This window comes from Macaca fascicularis, chromosome 8 (assembly GCF_037993035.2).
Source record: "Macaca fascicularis isolate 582-1 chromosome 8, T2T-MFA8v1.1".
Classification (NCBI taxonomy): Eukaryota; Metazoa; Chordata; class Mammalia; order Primates; family Cercopithecidae; genus Macaca; species Macaca fascicularis.
In genome coordinates this window covers 129,894,818-129,912,945 of record NC_088382.1, presented here as the reverse complement: position 1 = coordinate 129,912,945, position 18,128 = coordinate 129,894,818, and the positions used below count along the sequence as shown (strand labels likewise).

At 34.8% G+C, this 18,128-nt stretch overlaps 1 protein-coding gene across 3 annotated transcripts in view; it reads right to left on the bottom strand.

Annotated features, from left to right (window-relative positions):
- COL14A1 (collagen type XIV alpha 1 chain) overlaps nucleotides 1-18,128 on the bottom strand; it is a 245,527-nt gene that overhangs the window by 75,464 nt on the left and 151,935 nt on the right. For all 3 annotated transcript variants that reach the window (XM_005563999.5, XM_005563997.5, XM_005563998.5), the window contains exons 30-35: nucleotides 18,038-18,076; nucleotides 17,726-17,864; nucleotides 15,386-15,528; nucleotides 13,724-13,833; nucleotides 10,263-10,421; nucleotides 2,469-2,546 (exon numbers count right to left, since the gene is read on the bottom strand). In XM_005563999.5, the coding sequence (XP_005564056.2) occupies nucleotides 2,469-2,546; nucleotides 10,263-10,421; nucleotides 13,724-13,833; nucleotides 15,386-15,528; nucleotides 17,726-17,864; nucleotides 18,038-18,076 (668 nt within the window). The remainder of the gene's footprint in view (nucleotides 1-2,468; nucleotides 2,547-10,262; nucleotides 10,422-13,723; nucleotides 13,834-15,385; nucleotides 15,529-17,725; nucleotides 17,865-18,037; nucleotides 18,077-18,128) is intronic.

The following is an 18,128-nucleotide window of genomic DNA, read 5'->3' as shown; positions in this document are numbered from 1 at the left end:
GAGTTACTGGAATCTGTAGAGGAAGACAGAGCACCTGCTAACAGCTATTGAACAATTTATAAATATCCCATTTAGAACAGCAGCCAAAATGAGCTCAGCACTGGGATAAGATACTATAGAACTTCATGGAGTTCATCAGTTCCTTTGGATAGAGAAAAAATTAGTCATTATTTAAGACTTTGGGGGAAAATAAAATTAGAGCCAAATAGAGCACAGATGACAGTTAAATTGCCAAATTGAAAATAATCTGAGTCTCTACAACATTCACAACAGAAACCCAAGAAAGGTTAAGCAAATGGCCTGTTACATGGTGTGTATACTTTTCTCTAAATGTTGGACAACAGTAAAAGATTTCAATTCAAACCCCCTGTGAATACATCTGGCCTGAAATCTGGCCAGCTAGAGTGAAACATAAACTTAAGCATTCTGAAAGATCCCAAAATAAGGCTAATTACAGGCCACCTGTAGCCAGAGACTCAGTGATGCTGACTGTTACTTTGCCAGTGCTGCTGACTGTTACTGCACCGTGTCTTTTTACTATGGAATTTACGCCTCTTCAATGAGACAAGTAAAAAGAAAAGGAACGAGAAGGGTCCTTCCCAGAAAAAGTGGTGATCACATCTTTGCTTGATACAACAGAGGATTCTGAGTGTTTCTGCTGCCAATTTCCCATTTACCTGCCCTTTCGCATAACATCAAGGTGTCGCTAATGTAATTTCTTCCCGGGTTTACTAGAAACTTATTTTGGTGAAGAAATAATAAGTTGCTTCCTTCTCAAATACAGACTGCCATGAATTTGGTGCTTGCAATAGATGTTGTGAGGTGATAAGTCTTAGTGATATGGTTTGGCTTCTTGATATAGTAAGTCTTACTGAGAGATTGGCTGTGTCCCCACTCAAATCTCATCTTGATATAGTTCCCATAATCCCCATGTATCACAGGTAGGACCCAGTGGAGTGACTTTTTCAACTCAGTAACTTTTTCTTCAGTGCATAATGTAAGCCAGGTATGAATCGCAGGGGTGGTTACCTCCATGCTGTTCTTGTGATAGTGAACACATTCTCATGAGATCTGACAGTTTTATAAGGGGCTTTTCCCCCACGTTTGCTCTGCACTTCTCCTTGCTGCCACCTTGTGAAGAAGGAAGTGTTTGCTTCCCCTTCCACCATGTTTGTAAGTTTCCTGAGGCCTCTCCATCTGTACAAAACTGTGAGTCTCTAAATCTTCCTTTATAAATTACCCAGTCTTGGGGATGTCTTTATTAGCAACATGAGAACAGACTAATACAGTTATAAGGTCAAATCTCACAGACTTCATGAAGGGTTCCCCACGCTCTGGAGAATTCCAGCTTTAATTACTAAGACATGACTACTATCCAACCATGACAGGGTCATCCATGACAGCTCACTTGTTCTAGGATCCTAAGATATAAATCTGTTTTTTTGTTTATATATATATATATATATGGGTATACACACATCCCATCAGTGAGAAATTATGGTTATTTAGGAATAAGATATAAATATCATTTTTTCTTCCAATTTATGTGTATTATATTTTATATGGGCTACTGAGTTGTTAGGACATAAATATTTATACTATCACTTGGTATAAATAACTTTCAAATGTTTAGTTTTCTAGTAGAATTGCATACAGGTTATGTAGATTATGACTACAGTTCTAAAATTGTACACCAAGAAGTCTGGGAAACTATATTAAACTCACAGGGCTCCTGTGAATGTTTTAAAAATTTAAGAGAAGCACAGCAATACTCAGCACCCACTGGACTTCGTGTGAATGACGAGCTCAAGGTGGTCTGCAGTTTCAACATTAGATTTTGCAACACTTTTTTGGATGACGCCCTAATTTACAAATACAGCTGCTGTGATGAAAGGTAAGTACTATGAAAAAAAGCAATGTAGAAAAAGAAGTGAGGATGGCAATGGCCAATATGATTCCAAGATATGAGAAATACTGCAGGGGTCAGGTATGCACACACATCTCATCAGTAAGCTATTTCGGTCATTTAAGAATAAAATATAAATATCCCTTTTTTCTTTCAATGTATGTGCCTTATTATTTTATACGGCTACTGAGTTGTTAGGACATAAATATTTAGTAAGATGTTTGGGCCTATTATTTCATAAATGGAACCACAAGGTGTTTCTTTTGGCTTAGGGGTGCAAGAAAAAAGTTGAGACACTAAGGGCTTCATGAGCCACGGAATCTGGGAACATCTGGACTATGTATAAATGGAGCACTCTGAGTTGTGCCGTTCACAGTGTATGTGATCCAAGGTCATGCAGGAGAAATCGTGCTAATTTCACACATGCCTCCTTATTAATCTCTTTCTAATTTTATCATCTCAATGAGTTGCCTATGATATGAATGTTGAGAAATAGCTTCTCATTTCCAGAAAATTAAATACAATAAAAAAAAATCAATAGAGATGAAGGAAGAATGCTTACCAGGCCTGGAAGTTCACAGCATTTGTCTGTATTGGCCCATGATGTGGAACAAACAATATCAAACATCTGTAACTGGAACTATGATTTAAAAAGAAAATTGTCATTCAATAAACAATAAATTATCGTTATAATTTTATGTTATGTACTATATAACAGATTTTATGTTATGTATTATATAACAGAATATCAATACATTAATAATACATGACAGTAAGTAAATTTAAAAGTAACTCCAATAATGTCAAACTAATTCTTTTCCTCAAACACACAGTGATCTAAGGTTTTGTCTACAATTTTTCATCCACCATCTAAACCCTCTTACTTATCACAACTTCCTCTCTCATTTCTACCTAAAGAGAAAGCTTAACTCCTCTGTTAAAGTCTTCCTTATAAGGCCCATCACAGCTGCTCCCAAATGACTGTCATCACACAACACTCCATGTGCCTCCTCTATAGCACACCTTCCACTACACAATACAATTATTTACATTTCCAAACTCATCCTTAGGTCACCTATCATAATATGTGGTAGATAAAAAGCACTGAGGAAGGCTTATTGAATTAATTCTCACTTCATTGCTTTGTACATAGACTCAGCAACGTTTTCTTCAGTACATAATGTAAGCCAGATACTATGTAGACTTTTAGGATATAAACATTTTTTTAAAAAATCATAGTCCTGACCTAGAAGAACTTACAGGGAGTGAGAGAGGAGCACATAAATACTGTACACAATGTGGTAAATGTCATGACAGCTTCACATTCAGTATTGTGAGAATGTAAGCTATGTGTATTTTTATGTATGCCATTGATCATGCCACAAATATTTAGACAGGCTTGCTCCACTCATGTATGTTGGTGACAAGTCAATATACATGTTGAAATATACAGAAACATAATTATAACATCATTAAGGGCTAACACTAGCCTAACAACCCAATCATTTTTACTATATTTCTTCCTACATTATTTTCAAATATTAAGTGTGTGCTCTATTACTGATCGGGGAGAAGGATGAAATTGTTTTCATTTTAAATCTGTAATCTTGCTTTCAGCAGTGGTGTTTTCAGCAAAGCCTGGAAATTCCTGGTGCCTTCCTTATTTTCTCCCAAATAGTACTACCCATCCTTCGCCAAACATCTTCTAGAAACATGATAATGCCCAAGTAGACAGTACTATTGAAATATGTTATTAAAAATGCATGCACTATCACAAAAGAACTTGTTCTGATAGTAAACAAATGAAATTGGGCTTTCTGTCATTATACTCAAGTAACGATGCCTTATTGCAAACATTCATTCCAACTGATCAATGAAGTAACCCCTGAATTTTCAAAGCAAATCCATAAGTCAAAGCATCTTTTTTTTTGATCCTATATACCTCTATTGAGCTGTTTGCAGAAATATGTGCATGGCTCACTGCTGTTTTTTCTAGGTGGTTTAAGGTTCTCCTCCACCATCCAAGAGTATGATAACTGAGACCATCCAGGGCAATCAAACAAAAAAATTATGTCCAATAAAAAATTAAGTTTTTATTAGGTTAGTGCAAAAGTAATGTCAAAAACTACAATTACTTTTGCACCACCTAATAGAATTAAAACAGTTGAGAAAAGACATTATAGCTTATTTTCATAAACAATTACAACAACAATAACAACAAATATTTCAAAGATCATAGGGATTCTGCGAGTATGGAGCTAGACTGCCTGGGTGTCATCTCTGACTCCTCCACTGACAGACTGAGTCACTTTGAACAAATTATTTAATGACTTGGAGGCTCAGTTTTCTCATCTGTAAAGTGAGCATAATAATAGTAGCTATTCATGTGTTTGTGAGGATTAAACGAATTAGTATAGAGGAAATATTTAGAACAGTGCCTGGAACATAGCTGCTATAAATAATAAATATTAGCTTTCTCAAAATTGATTTAAAGAGAAGGTGTACATATAATACAAAGGCCAAAAAAATAGAATCAAAATGACGGTGACAGTATTGAGGACAGAAATATAATAGTAGTTTGTTTCCACAATAATAATATCTATGAAATGTTTTGATTCAGAAAAGTCTTAGCAAATAACAACAACAATAGCAACAAACATTTGGAGAAATGAATGTTACTACGTGCCCGGCACTATCCTAAGCACTTTGCACATATCATTAAATCTTCAGATTGCCGCTATGGGGTATGATCATAACAAAGTCCATTCTGTGGAATAGAACCGGGGAAGAAAAAGTTTAAATAATATAACCACATGTTGAAGGCTTAGTTGTGTTTGAGATTTAAATGGCATGCCCCATTTTCTTGTGGTTTATTTTCCCAGTAAGCTGATCTTTGATCTAACTTTTAAAATGCAGATAGCCCAATGTAATCTTACAATGCCATTTTGTCTGGGGACATTTATTAAATAGGTCCCATTATGACAGCATTGCATAGATTCAGCTAAGTCTGCAAATCATTTATCCATTAAGAAATTTTCCATTTCTAAGTAGAGCCCTCAGAGCAAAAACATTTTCACGAATTGAAAGACCTACTTAAAGCAAAGGCCTTTCACAAGCCTCAGTATATATCAGGATTTCTCGAAGTTTTTCAAATAAATCTACTACCTAACCACCTATAACAGTCTAATGTCTACAAACCTTTGGCTAGACTTCCGCCTTATGAAGTTATTGGGACTCTTAGGAGCTCAATTTATTTATTCCAGGGGTTGAATGCTTACTAAGTACTGAATGAAGCCAATATTATAATTTCAGGAACGTTACGTGGGCTGACTATTCATTTGCAAGTTAAATGATGTCAGCAGCTTTTGTGAGCACAACAAATTTATTCATAATTGTTTGCACTTGTAATAGTTTAGATTCCTCAGCCTTTATTTAGGGACTTTTTTTTCCAAGGCACATTTCAGGAGATTGACTGAAAGAAAACAAAGCCTCTGGCTTTTATTCCAAAAGCAATGACATACATATTTGTGCAAATTATACAGGAGACAGTACAAGATGGTATGTCAAAAGATCTCATATTTGAGTACCTTAAAATGCAAGATAGTATGGCTCAAAATAAACAATACTTTAGCGAACTAATGCAAGAAGCAGCCCTCTTTTACTTTTGTAACTTTTTTGTAACTGAAAATTATAAAAGATATATCTTTGCTAAAAAAAAAAAAAAAAAAGGAGGAAGAGACACAAAACCTCCCACTTTCACTTTTCATAATTTCTTTCACAGGAATACTTAGCCAATTACGAATGTTCATTTTTCATTGTTAGACATTTTTTATCTGGTTTAGCACAAAAGGCAAGTCACTTGGGGTCAAATGTTAGCATGAAAATAAGTTGAGTCATTTTGATCTGTGAATGGGAATTAAAATGTACCTCTGGCTCCATTTTCCACTCAGTGCCAAATTTTATTCTCTGAATTTTTTTCTAACATACTATAAATAAATTTATAATCTGAAGTAAAGCTGTGCCTGAATTTATATAAATATTTAGAGAGCTTTACACTGCACAAGAATACTGGTGAAAGACTACAGAGGAACTAAACCATTTTCTGTTTGTAATTTGATGTCTAACTTTTATTGATGCCATCACAAAACTAAGATTGTGCATTTACCACTTGTCAACTATTGAACTGATTATTTTTAACTTGTTCTCAATCAATTTATTGAATTTAAGGGAAACCACGAAGGCACTCATTAAATTAGAAAATAAAAATTCATAACTATTGCACTCGTTGGTATTAATTAGAATTCTCAGGTATAGACACACTTGGGGGTAGTTTTGATTACTTTGCTCTCAAGGTTGTAATTCAAATAATGGTAAATCTTTGAACCTGTCAATGAACAGATAGGACATATAGTCTCTGGTACAAACCAAACTCCCTTCTCTGCCTTTATTCTCTAATTATCAGAGTCTGTCCTAATGGAATAAGCACTGGAATGAAAGGCAGATGACCTTATGGAAGTTGGATACAGCCTCTTATTTCACTACTCTCACTTTTTGAAAGGGGACCTGACCCTAGCTTCTTAAAGTCTCAGTTTCTCTATCTACAGAGTAGAGAAGACATAAGTATCTCTTTCAAGGATTATTACAGGATTAAATGAAATAATCCCAGGAAAGTACACACTGCCTAGCTCCTAGCAGAGATGTAATAACTATTAGCTATCATTATAATTTTAAAAGCTTAAAATAGATAATGCATGTGAAAATATACTATACTTTTTAGCAATTTAACAACACTTGTTTTCAATCAAGTGTTTGTAGAATCATCACCTAGTCTACTATTGATATATATATAAAAGCTGTAACTCAGTGGCTAAAATGACAGGCAACTCCATGGCATAACTCATACGTCTCTATTATTTGAACAGCAGGGAGCTAAACATATGCCAGTTGGATAATTACCTAAGTATTAGATTTGCAAAGGTAGAAGAAAGGCACTAAGAAATATGATCATATGCCAGAAGCTCAAAACTTTTCTAGAATCATTTCATTAGGTACCAGAAAATGCAGGAGAAGCTTCTTAGGAGAAAAAGTTTGTAAAGGAGAAGCACAGTTGTTAAGTTTCATTCCACATGTATTTAGACAGCTAAGTTAAGCCTACTTGTTAGGTTAGCCTCAGTAGAGACTGTTACTGCCTATACAATCTCGCACTGCTGAACACCAGTTGATTTTATTAAGAACGTAATTTCTATTGAGTAGTTACTGTATCCTTAAATGCATTAATCTATCTTCCACTCAATTATGGTTTATAAAGAATATATTTTCTTTAAAGACTAAATCTTTAGACTCTTCCACCATCTGGCATATATTGAATAATTGTTGGATTTGGCAGGGAATGGAGACCTATAAGTTACTAATCTCTCTCATATAATAATTACTCCTAGAATAATCGAGAATTTGCACAACACACATTCCCTTTTGCTGGATAGTAGAGTACAAATGTATATCAAGGTTAGATTGGCAGCCTGTGATTTCTAAATTTAAAATTGAAAACTGAGACTTCTCTTACCTTGCACTGAAATGATTAAGTAATATCCCTCAAAAGGCAACTCTGAGTTTCCAATCACATTCTTGAGATCTAACCTAATACATTCATTTCAACATAATCAAATTCTTCAGTAAGTGGGCAGACTGAAAATCTAGTTAGTAATCCTTTGTAGACTTTTAGATTCAACAAATGCTATGACTTTTTTCCTACTAGCCTTACAAAGAACTCTTTGATTATTGACTTTTATAATTCTCCTTTGTCTACTACTAGTTGGAAGTAACCACAGAGAGTGCTCTGTTTAATTCCATTTCTCTCATTGCTAAAAGTAAAGATTGATCATCAGTAGGCTTGAAACTTGCAGGCATTTTTACTTTCAGAAAGAAATTAGTTGATATTTAGTTGGTCATATATTTGCAGCATAATTATTACATACAGTATAGTTTAAAATACAATTATACAACTATCATTGTGAAATATATTATAATTATAAAATAATTAGGAAAGGGTACGATATATATTATTGGACTATTGTCAACATCGCACATGGAATATATGCAAAACAAAATTTTTAGAAAAGATATAATACAATTTGAAACAGACAACGTTCTATTTAATTTCTATCAAATGTTTCTTGAGAACTTACTCTGTTCATCAGTATTAATTAGACAATGTGATGTAGGGTGGTTTTAAACAAAGACAATGATATGGTTTCTATTTTGAGGCATTTATAATCTGGTTAGAGGAGTGAAATGTAGATATATGAAAGAGAAAGAAAATGGCATGTGACTATCAATAATCAAGTGCTAGAAGTCCAGAAAAGGTGGGATGGAGGATGGAGAATGTGTTTTTGACTTTCTTCAATAATAATAGTTACTCTTCAGCAAACACCTACTACCTTTCAGGAATTTTACATTTGTTATTTCTAAAATTAAGAAAATATTAATAATAGTATTATGTGATCTGGACCCAGAATCTCATATACCTAGAAGGGTTTCTCTTTGTTTTTTTGTTGTTGTTGTTGATGTTTGTTTTGTTTTTTTGAGATTGAGTCTAGCTCTGTCGCCCAGGCTGGAGTGCAGTGGCGTGATCTTGTCTCATTGCAACCTCCACCTCCTGGGTTCGAGCAATTCTCCTGCCTCAGCCTACCGAGTAGGTGGGACTACAGGCACGTGCCACCACACCTGGCTATTTTTTTGTATTTTTAGTAGAGACGGGGTTTTACCATGTTAGCAGGATGGTCTCGATCTCCTGACCTCGTGATCCACCCACCTCGGCCTCCCAAAGTGCTGAAATTACAGGCATGAGGTACCGCGCGAGGCCTGGTTTCTCTTTCTTAAATTAGAGTCTATTCATTCATCATCTAAGTATCCATCTATATATCCATTTATCCATACAAGATATTCTTAGTTTGATAATTCTGTGTTTTTATAAATTCCTTTATGTACTATCACAGCAGTATCTTCCATTAAGCAGAAGATGGTGTGTGTTTTAATTATCATGAAATGCCACACATTAGGAGGAGATAACTTTTCAAAATCATGTAAACATTCCCAAAAGTCTCTTACTGTAACTGAGAACAAGAGAGCCTTCCAAAGCTTTTACATTCTCTTTCCAAACATCTAATCCATAATTCTCCAAAGCAAAGTAGAAACGAAAGAACTTTTAAAGATCCTTCAACTGTAGGTGTTAAACTACTTAGCATCATCTACCTATCAAGGTCTGAAAGTATCAATGTACCCCTATACATAAGGGGACACATTGCTACCATTCACTTCTACTGTTACCACAAAGATAAATGCTGCAAAATAGCAAAGTGCTCCAAAGTAAATCACTCTCTCAACTCGGACTATTTCCTGTGTACTAAGTGAATGGCAGTGGAATTAGAACCATGGGCCTGTTTTATTTATTTGACATAGTATTGGATTTCATTTTTACAAGGTGATCTTCAGCTTTCAAAGTCTTTGAGAACTACCAGCTCTTGTATAACTGGCTAATTCTACAGATCTATGAAAGTGGGAGACAATAGTAATCTATAATTATCTTGATTGTTCTATTACATAAGAGAAGTATAGATTAGAATAGTTGGGATTGTTTACAAGAATAAAATGCCTCACCAATTATAGAATGACTCAAATTAGACAATGCTGCTAATTAGCTGTGAATGAACAGTATTAACACAAAAAACTGTGTGCACTATTCTTTTCTTGTGGGTAATGAGTGATGGGAATGTGATTTCTTTGCCAATTGGAAGTCTCCCAGATTTAAATTCCATGTTGAAAGGTAAAAAAATTATATTATCTTAGAATGGTATGGTACTTAATCACTAATAATTAAAGGGTAAACTTTACATTATTGATAGCAAAAACCTAGTTTTAAAATGCCCAAATCTAACCCAAATAAGAGGCTTATGTCAATTTCCTGTGTGTAATATTCACTAATTTTGTGTGGATTTGTATTTGCTTATATAAATGAGGTTCATTTACAGCTGTAATTCTTTTCTAAAAACCATTTATGCCCCAAACCATGTGATGAATATTTTACCATTTAAATTTTAAAATGCATTTAGAAAATAAACTAGCCTAAATCCTAATGTATACTCCATATAATACAGCGGAAGCATACTACCACAAGCTTTGAATGTACATGTCTTAATTCTTTTAAAGAGGCCACTATCTATTTATCCATCCATCCATCCATCCATCCATTTATCCATTCACCTTTTTGTTAAACCTTTCCCCTGGAAAATAGCTAATGTACTTTAAAAGAATTTCTCTCCCTTAACAGTAACACAGCTTCATGTGTTTATTCACTTACCGGTGCAGAGTTTCCATCTGGTCCTCTTGATCGAACCATTTTCCCTAGTACTTCTACACCATCTGATGTGATATTAGCTGATGCATTTATTGCCTTCTCACCCACTTGCTTGCAGTCGATAACCAATTTGACCAAAGTGTCACTGACAACAATGTGTAGCTAGGTAAAAGTAAGATGTTTTAGGAGGTAAGAAAGAGAAGGAAATATCAACCAAATTTGTATAATTGTATGATTCATCATTACAAAGTAAGAAAGAGAAGAGAAGGAATTCTGTTACCATGTATTTTGCTAGAAGAGAAAATTTCCACTTTTATCATCTCCATGATTTTCCCACATTCAAGTACCATCTCTATTTTTATCTAATTAACACTTCTTTTTAAAGTGGCTTTGAAAGGATGCACTTTTTAAAGTCTGGTCTCACTCAAGAGCAATTGCATCTTTGAAATCACAGGACTGCTGTACTAGCTATGCCTTTTCTGAATGCAAATTAACATAAACACAAAAATATTAAAATTAAAAATTCTTGTTGATATATCATCAACAATCATCCAAGGTACCACGAGTGGTTGGCAAACCACACTTTGAAAATATTTGTTTAATTTAGGATGAGGAAAGGGGATCTAGAATCTGAAGGGGAAGAAGGAATGCTTTCTGGTGAACTCAGGTTCAAATAAAATAAAGCTGCTTAGCTTAGCGTATGGTGCAATTTTCACAAACTAGAATCTCAAGAATCTGGAGGTCCATGATCATATTTTCAGGAGTTGACACATTCTTTGTAAGGACTTGTAAAAGTCTGTCTTATTTAGGTGATAGTCAAAGTTAGGTATATTCTAGATGGACTAGATAACTATACTATGTCCACGTTCTGCCATAAAATTTCAGTGCTTATATATGCATTGTAACTTATGATGGCGTTAGCCTCATGAGTACTATAGTACTTGTTTTTAGCAGACTGATGAGCTAAAAGAGTGAAATTAATAGGTAAATAATGATTTCACCCTAAGTAAAAGCCGAAAGAAGTTATAAATCTGTTTAAGGTAAGGTATAATGATAGTTCAAAGAAAAACTATCTTGGGCAATACAATCAAGGTTATGCGGTGAAATTAATAGGCAAATAATGGTTTCACCCTAAGTAAAAGCCAAAAGAAGTTACAAATCTGTTTAAGGTAAGGTATCATGGTAGTTCGAAGAAAAAACATCTTGGGCAATACAATCAAGGTTATGGGAGTTATAGTAGCTAGCAGTGTATTCACATTGTAAGCAGAGGTTGAATGTCAATGAAATAATGTCCTCTTTCATATTAAGATAGTATTACTTTTAATTTTACTGGTTTTGTTCAACTTCATTTTTGTTTCATTGTTGTATATTGAAAGCACATGGACTTACACCAATTTTTATTGCATGTTTCCTTTAAATTAGATTATGATACAAATAATGTAAGTCAACATTGGGACTCTTGAGAATCCTTCTCCTTCAAAAAGGAATTAACTATTGCCCAAGTATAGAATCACGGATGGAATAAACACCACCACATTCCTTGCTTCTTATAAATGATCTCTGTTACGATCATTTATTAGAGTATAATTCAACTAGCACGTGTTTTTGAGCCGTAGAACACTTTCCATTATTATAGATTACAGCTAGAAAACCTAGCTTCTAGTACCCCTGCCTTAAGAATCGTTAACTTGTGGGGACTTATTCACATGCTTAAGTTCTATTTTTTTTTTTTTTTTTTTTTACAAAAGGAGATAATGAAAATTTTTCAGATATTTTGCTTCTTTGGTTGCACTTAAGTGCCCATGTATATAATTAAAGCTTTTTGAAAGAGACCTTGGGCCCACACTTCATGGTCAAAGTGTAAAAAATAAAACTAACTGAAAATCAATGAGAAATTAAGGTAAAGTATTTATTCATTTATAAGTCTATGACAAATAGAATTTGATTTCTACAAATTGAATTTGCATTGAGATATTCTATTAATAGGTCTATTTTAAAGTATTTTGTCACATGAGAAGCCTTTTTATGAATTTTTTTCCTCGTTTGACTTTTTGGCTTTATTTAACACTTAGAGGGAAGTCGTCCTTTATATAACTTTAAAAAATTTAAAGCTTTATAAATTTTAAATCAATTTTTAATGAACCTCACTTCTTGACTTCTTCTGGTAAGGAAATAAAGCTTAACCTTCACCTAAGACTTACAAAGTATTCTTTGGAATGAGAATTACAAGTTCATGCCTAAAACGTGGGCTAAAATGACGATGTTTCTTTTAACACTCATGAAATCTCAAATGCTTTTCATCTCTCATACAATTTTTTTTTTACTATTTTGCAATACACTGTCCATAACCAAGAAAATAAACATGCCAAGAGGAATTTGATGATTAAACAATGTTAAGTCCTAAGAGCTGCTAATGGGACCACTTTGAGCCATGAACTAATAAATCTCCACCTGTATCTCATGTGCTTTTCAGATACCTTTTCTTCTGGTAGTACAGCCCTACTAAACAGGAAAAAAAGTAAGTGTGTGTGTGTGTGTGTGTGTGTGTGTGTTTAGCAACTGTTCTTACGCAATTATGTGGTATGCAATTACGATATTCAAAACCACAGAAAGTAGCAAAGTTGCATAAATTAGATTGATTTGACCGCATTCTAGGCCATGAGACAAGAGCCAAGAAAATTGCTTTGCAGCATCCCTTCTCTCACTTTAAAAGGGCAGTAAGGGCCTGGTTAGGAAGCAAAGTATTTTTCTACACCACCTAGCAAATGCTCTGCTCATCCTGCAGTGTAGGTGCTGCACTGATTAACACCATAGGTCAGCGGGTTTATTCAAATACAAAGGAAGCAGTAGATGTTGGTAACTGTCCACCCCAGTGATCACCACAGATAAATGTTTCTGAGAAGCAAATGTTACGGAACATAGTTCTACCATAAGTGATGAGTTATTAAAATAATGACAAGTAAACTTAGGTTTTATAAAATTTTTCCACAGGGTACCTGTTATGATGACAGTGATGGGTTGTATTTGTATATATGTAAAAGTATCAGTGCAATCAGTTGTCTCTGTCTGAACATTTTAAGATGATTCGGCGGATTGTGCTTTCATCTGCACTGGTAGATAGCTCGTTGTACCAGCTAGACCAGCAATCTTTTCTACATCGCACCTAATGTAGCGAATGAGCAACTGTCCACTTGGTAACACCGTATCCTTAACTACAATTTTCCTCAAAGAGGAAAGTGGCCCCCTTATTTTCTGGAGTGCCTGATCAAAAAAAAAAAAATGCACATTTCAGGGTCCTCTCTCAGATCTACCAAATCCCAATCTCTGGGTATTGCTAACAATCACAAAGGTTAATTCTCACTCCAGTTGAAATTTGAGATCTAAAGCCCTATGGAATTTTTCTTAAATGGCTTTGTTCAATAGCAAACAGAATAAAGAATATATGCATACACAGCATTACTGACCTTGTGAAAGCTTCCATAAAAAATTTTCCTAATTTCAGGTCCTTCGAAAGTAACAGTCTGAAAATCCCCACTCTGGTCATAGTTGAAATATGTTAGAGTTTTCCCACCATCTATTTAAAGAAAAATAAAAATATTTTAGAAATAATTAAAGTAGGTGAATTTTTTTTCTAAAATTCAACACCAAACAAAATAATGCATCTATTGTTTTGAAACTGTATTTAGAATGATGTAATGGGTAAGGAAGTGATCTACAGTCCCCAGGTTGCTGCATACTCTTAGTTGGTTACATGAACTGATTTAGCCACGTGGTGATGACAGTGAGGCAAAGACTTCCACACATACTCTTCCTCTGTACTTCCTTGCCCAGACTCTCATCCCCATCACTCTCTTGGGAGAAATTGTCCAAGGGGCTGGGAGTAGAGGCAGACAAAGCTGCTTTAAGTTTATCAAATCTTAAAGAATAGAAACCAGGCCCTTTGTCTTTTTAACCCACCACAGCAACCAACTTTCCTAGGATGTGCAAATTATGCCACCCAAGATATTTCATTTATTATGAACAAACAAGCAAAAAATTTTCTAATCTTAAATTCTTCCTATTACAACGAATATTTTATTATTTAAAAGATAGGAATATTTTTCTAATTCATTCCTATGCTACAAATTAATTTCTCTGTTTTCAAAAGGAGCAAGCTAGTCTTAATCATTTTGAGAAAATTCTTCATTTTCAAGTCCCGGGTATATATGGAGTTAGTAACATATATCTTTTCAATCTACAGCTTTTCCTTAGTTTTAATATCAATGCAAAATGCTTCCACAGTATCATATTTAGTTGTTGATTAGTTTCCATGTACTGAAAAATCCTTTTACAAATACTAGTCGGAAATAAGCTTAATACTTTCCTTATCTGAATGTTTGACCTAGCACCGAGTAATAGTCTCCAAATTTTGGTTCCTAGGTTCACTGGAATCCTAAACTAAAACTAGATATAGAAAACTCAGTGATATTAACCAAAAACTTGATCTGCTTAAGTGATCATCATATACAACATCCAAGAGCATGAGGTTAAGAAGCTTCTTTCATTGGTTCTTCCTCAACTTTCCAACCTCCAAATATTGGCATTTCCCAGCCTCCAGACCTATTCTCTGCTCTTTCTAGACTCATTTTCTAGATGATCCCACCCAGTCTCATGGCTTATATAGCAAAGACACACAACTTTCAAATGTATATCTCCATCCCAGAATTGTTTCTAAATATGCTGCTGTCAATCTGACATCCACTCTGGGATATCAAATATGCATCTCACATTTATCATATCTATGTCCAAAAAATGAACTGTGATCCCACCCTTCCCATTGACCCTCCAAGGACCTTGCTCTTTCTGTAGTTTTTCCTCTCCCAGTAAAAATTGCTTTTCTCTCTTCTCCTTCCTCACTAGTGCATGCCAGGTCTAGTGTTGGCACAAAATAGGAATTCAAGAAATATTTGTTGAAAGAATGAGAAAATAAATGGATAAATCAACTGCTATATAATTCATTGTTTAGTATTTACACATCACATAAGATTAGCGAGTTACTCTGTAATATACACAAACAGGCGAAATGGCGTGCCACATACATTACTCATACATTTATGTGCGAATGTGATCTCAATAAATATACTTACTGTCTAAAATAACCCCAACCAATGGGTCAGAATTTTTATTTAAAATCTCCCAAAGAGCAAAGGGCTCCTGTGGAGTGTCAGGAAGAATCCGGAATAGAAAACTGATTGTGTAGTCGGAGGGCAATCCTTCCGGATGCATGTACCTGAACATAGAAAGAAAATCATGTCTCATTGTATCCTTCCTCAAAAAAATTACTCTTTTGATTATAAAGCAAATACATTTTCATTACACAAGATTTGGAAAAACAGAAAAGACCACCATTAACACCAACTAGATCACTGTTGTAGTGATCTAATTTAGTAAAGAATGTGTGCATTTGTCCAATTTATATCAGTTTGTCCCTTTCTTTTCTTAGCACCATTTATTAGCCATTTTCCATTTCCTTAAATATTTTTAAGAGCATGATATTTTCATGGCTGCACAATCTTCTCCTGTTTGGCTATTTTATCACTCACCTAATCAGTCGCTTCTCACTGAACATTTTAGTAGTGTCAAAGGTTTTCATACAATAAACAATGTTGATCTATTATCCTTTTGTAAAACATAACTTATGACATTATCACTTTCTACTACATGTTGTAGTCAATTACATTCCCATCTGTGTTGCACTATCCAGATCCACCTTCAAAAATTAAGGGTACATTACCCCTGGTCCTGGGAGTATTGTCTGCAGACAGATTTCAGACACCAATCCCCTTCCAGAAATTTTCTTGGCTGAAAAAGGATGCCTCTCCCAAGGTCATGCCACCTTATTAGGAAACCTCTTTTCAATGACTGGTCATTGAGGAAGTATAAGGACCTGAACCCCTGAACCCAATGGGAGACAGCTCTGAGAGGCCATACCATTTTCAGAACTCCTCTGGATGGGTGGAGGTTTTACTGAGATTCTTCACAGCTTGACTTCTCCCTCTTGGCCTATCCTGCGTCCTGCTGTTCCCTTCCATGAGGGAACACCCTCACCGACTTCCCACATACTAATCTCTGCTGGAAAATCTGCTTCCTGAAGAGCCCAACCTAAAATATCACCTTGTCTCTCTTTCTAACAACTAATGTTAGTTTTACTCATTTACTTTTTAAATCTTCCTCCAAGCAAAAAAATACAGCCCTTTACATGTAGTAGGAACTCCATAATAGTTATTAATTGAATAAATAAATGTGCAAATTTAGTATGCACTTGAAAAATGAAAGTTTGGTTTGCATAGATAAAAATATTCATTTATTTATACATTCATTAATTCATTTGTCCATTCAGTAAGTATTTTTTGAATGCCAACTATATGCCGGACATTGTAACAGACATTTAAGATGCATCAGCAAATAAACTGACAAAGGTCCTGTGATGGTAAATTTTAGGTTTCAACTTGACTGGATTAAGGAATATCTAGAAACCTGGTAAAGCATTATTTTGGAGTATATCTGTGAGGGTGTTTTCAGAGGAGATTAGCATGCGAGTCTGAGTGAACTAGGTGGCGGAGATCCACCCTCAATGTGGACAGACACCATATAATTTGCTGGGGATCCAGAGATAAAAACAAGAATAAGGCAAATGTGTCTATAAAGTAGCTAAGTAATACGATTTTTACATATACCTGACTACTACTCTTCAGCTTTCTAGAGTTGCTGTTGTGACTGTCTCAAAGATAAAAACCATTTGAACCATATAGCACTATCATGAAATGGTTCAGGGTCTGGGCACTGGAGCTTGATTGCTGGATATAAATTTCAACATTGCCATTTAACTATGCGAGCTCACTCAAGCCATTTAGCTTCTTTGTATTTCTGATTCATTATCTGTAAAATTTAGGTAATAATGAAATCTACTTTCATGAGGTGTTTGGAGATTTGAGTGAGTTGGTGTACATAAGCATTTAGAAAGATGATCATGGCACACTGTAGCTTCAACCTCCTGGGCTCAAGCAATCCTCCCACCTCAGTCTCCAGAGTAGCTGGGACTACAGGTGCACACCACAATGCCCAGCTAATTTTTTTTATTTTTATTTTTTTGTAGAGACTCTCATTTTGTTGCCCAGGCTGCTCTCAAACTTTTGGCCTCAAGTGATCCTCCACCTTGGCCTCCCAAAGGGTTAGGATTACAGGAATGAGCCACAGCACTCAGCAATCATTTTTATACGTTGTCACAGATCAGCAGATGTTAAAGTTCAATCCGCATTATGTGTGAGTCTGGTGTTTTTAAACAAAGAAAGGTAAATATCATCTACCCTAAACATCGTAGAAAATCCTAGCAGGGACTATTACACCATATTTCAAGTTGACATCATTTTCACAGTGAGATATAATAAACATATGATCGACTTTAAAATCTTGCAATGGAAACATACCTGGTTGGCTGGGAAACCAGGGCATCTTTATGGAGTTGGTAACATGGAAACACATTGAAAGTACCAGGCTCCATAGAAACCCCTTTCACTGATGAAAAATCTTTTTCAACCAAACCAAACATTTCCATCATTTTAAATCCTAAAAAAAAAAAAAAAAATGTAAAAAAAGAATAAACATAGGGAATATGGCACTTTAGAATTTTAAATTTTAATATTTTTCTATTAAGGATTTAAAAACAAAAATAGAAACCCCATCTCCAAATGAGAGGCATGTAATATATTTGTGTTTGAAAAGACTGTGATAATGCATACCTGCAAGATCAATGCCATCCTTGTGTACCATTGGACAGGCTGGAAAACCAAACAAACAAAATAAAACTCTAATTCGGATATTTCACAAACA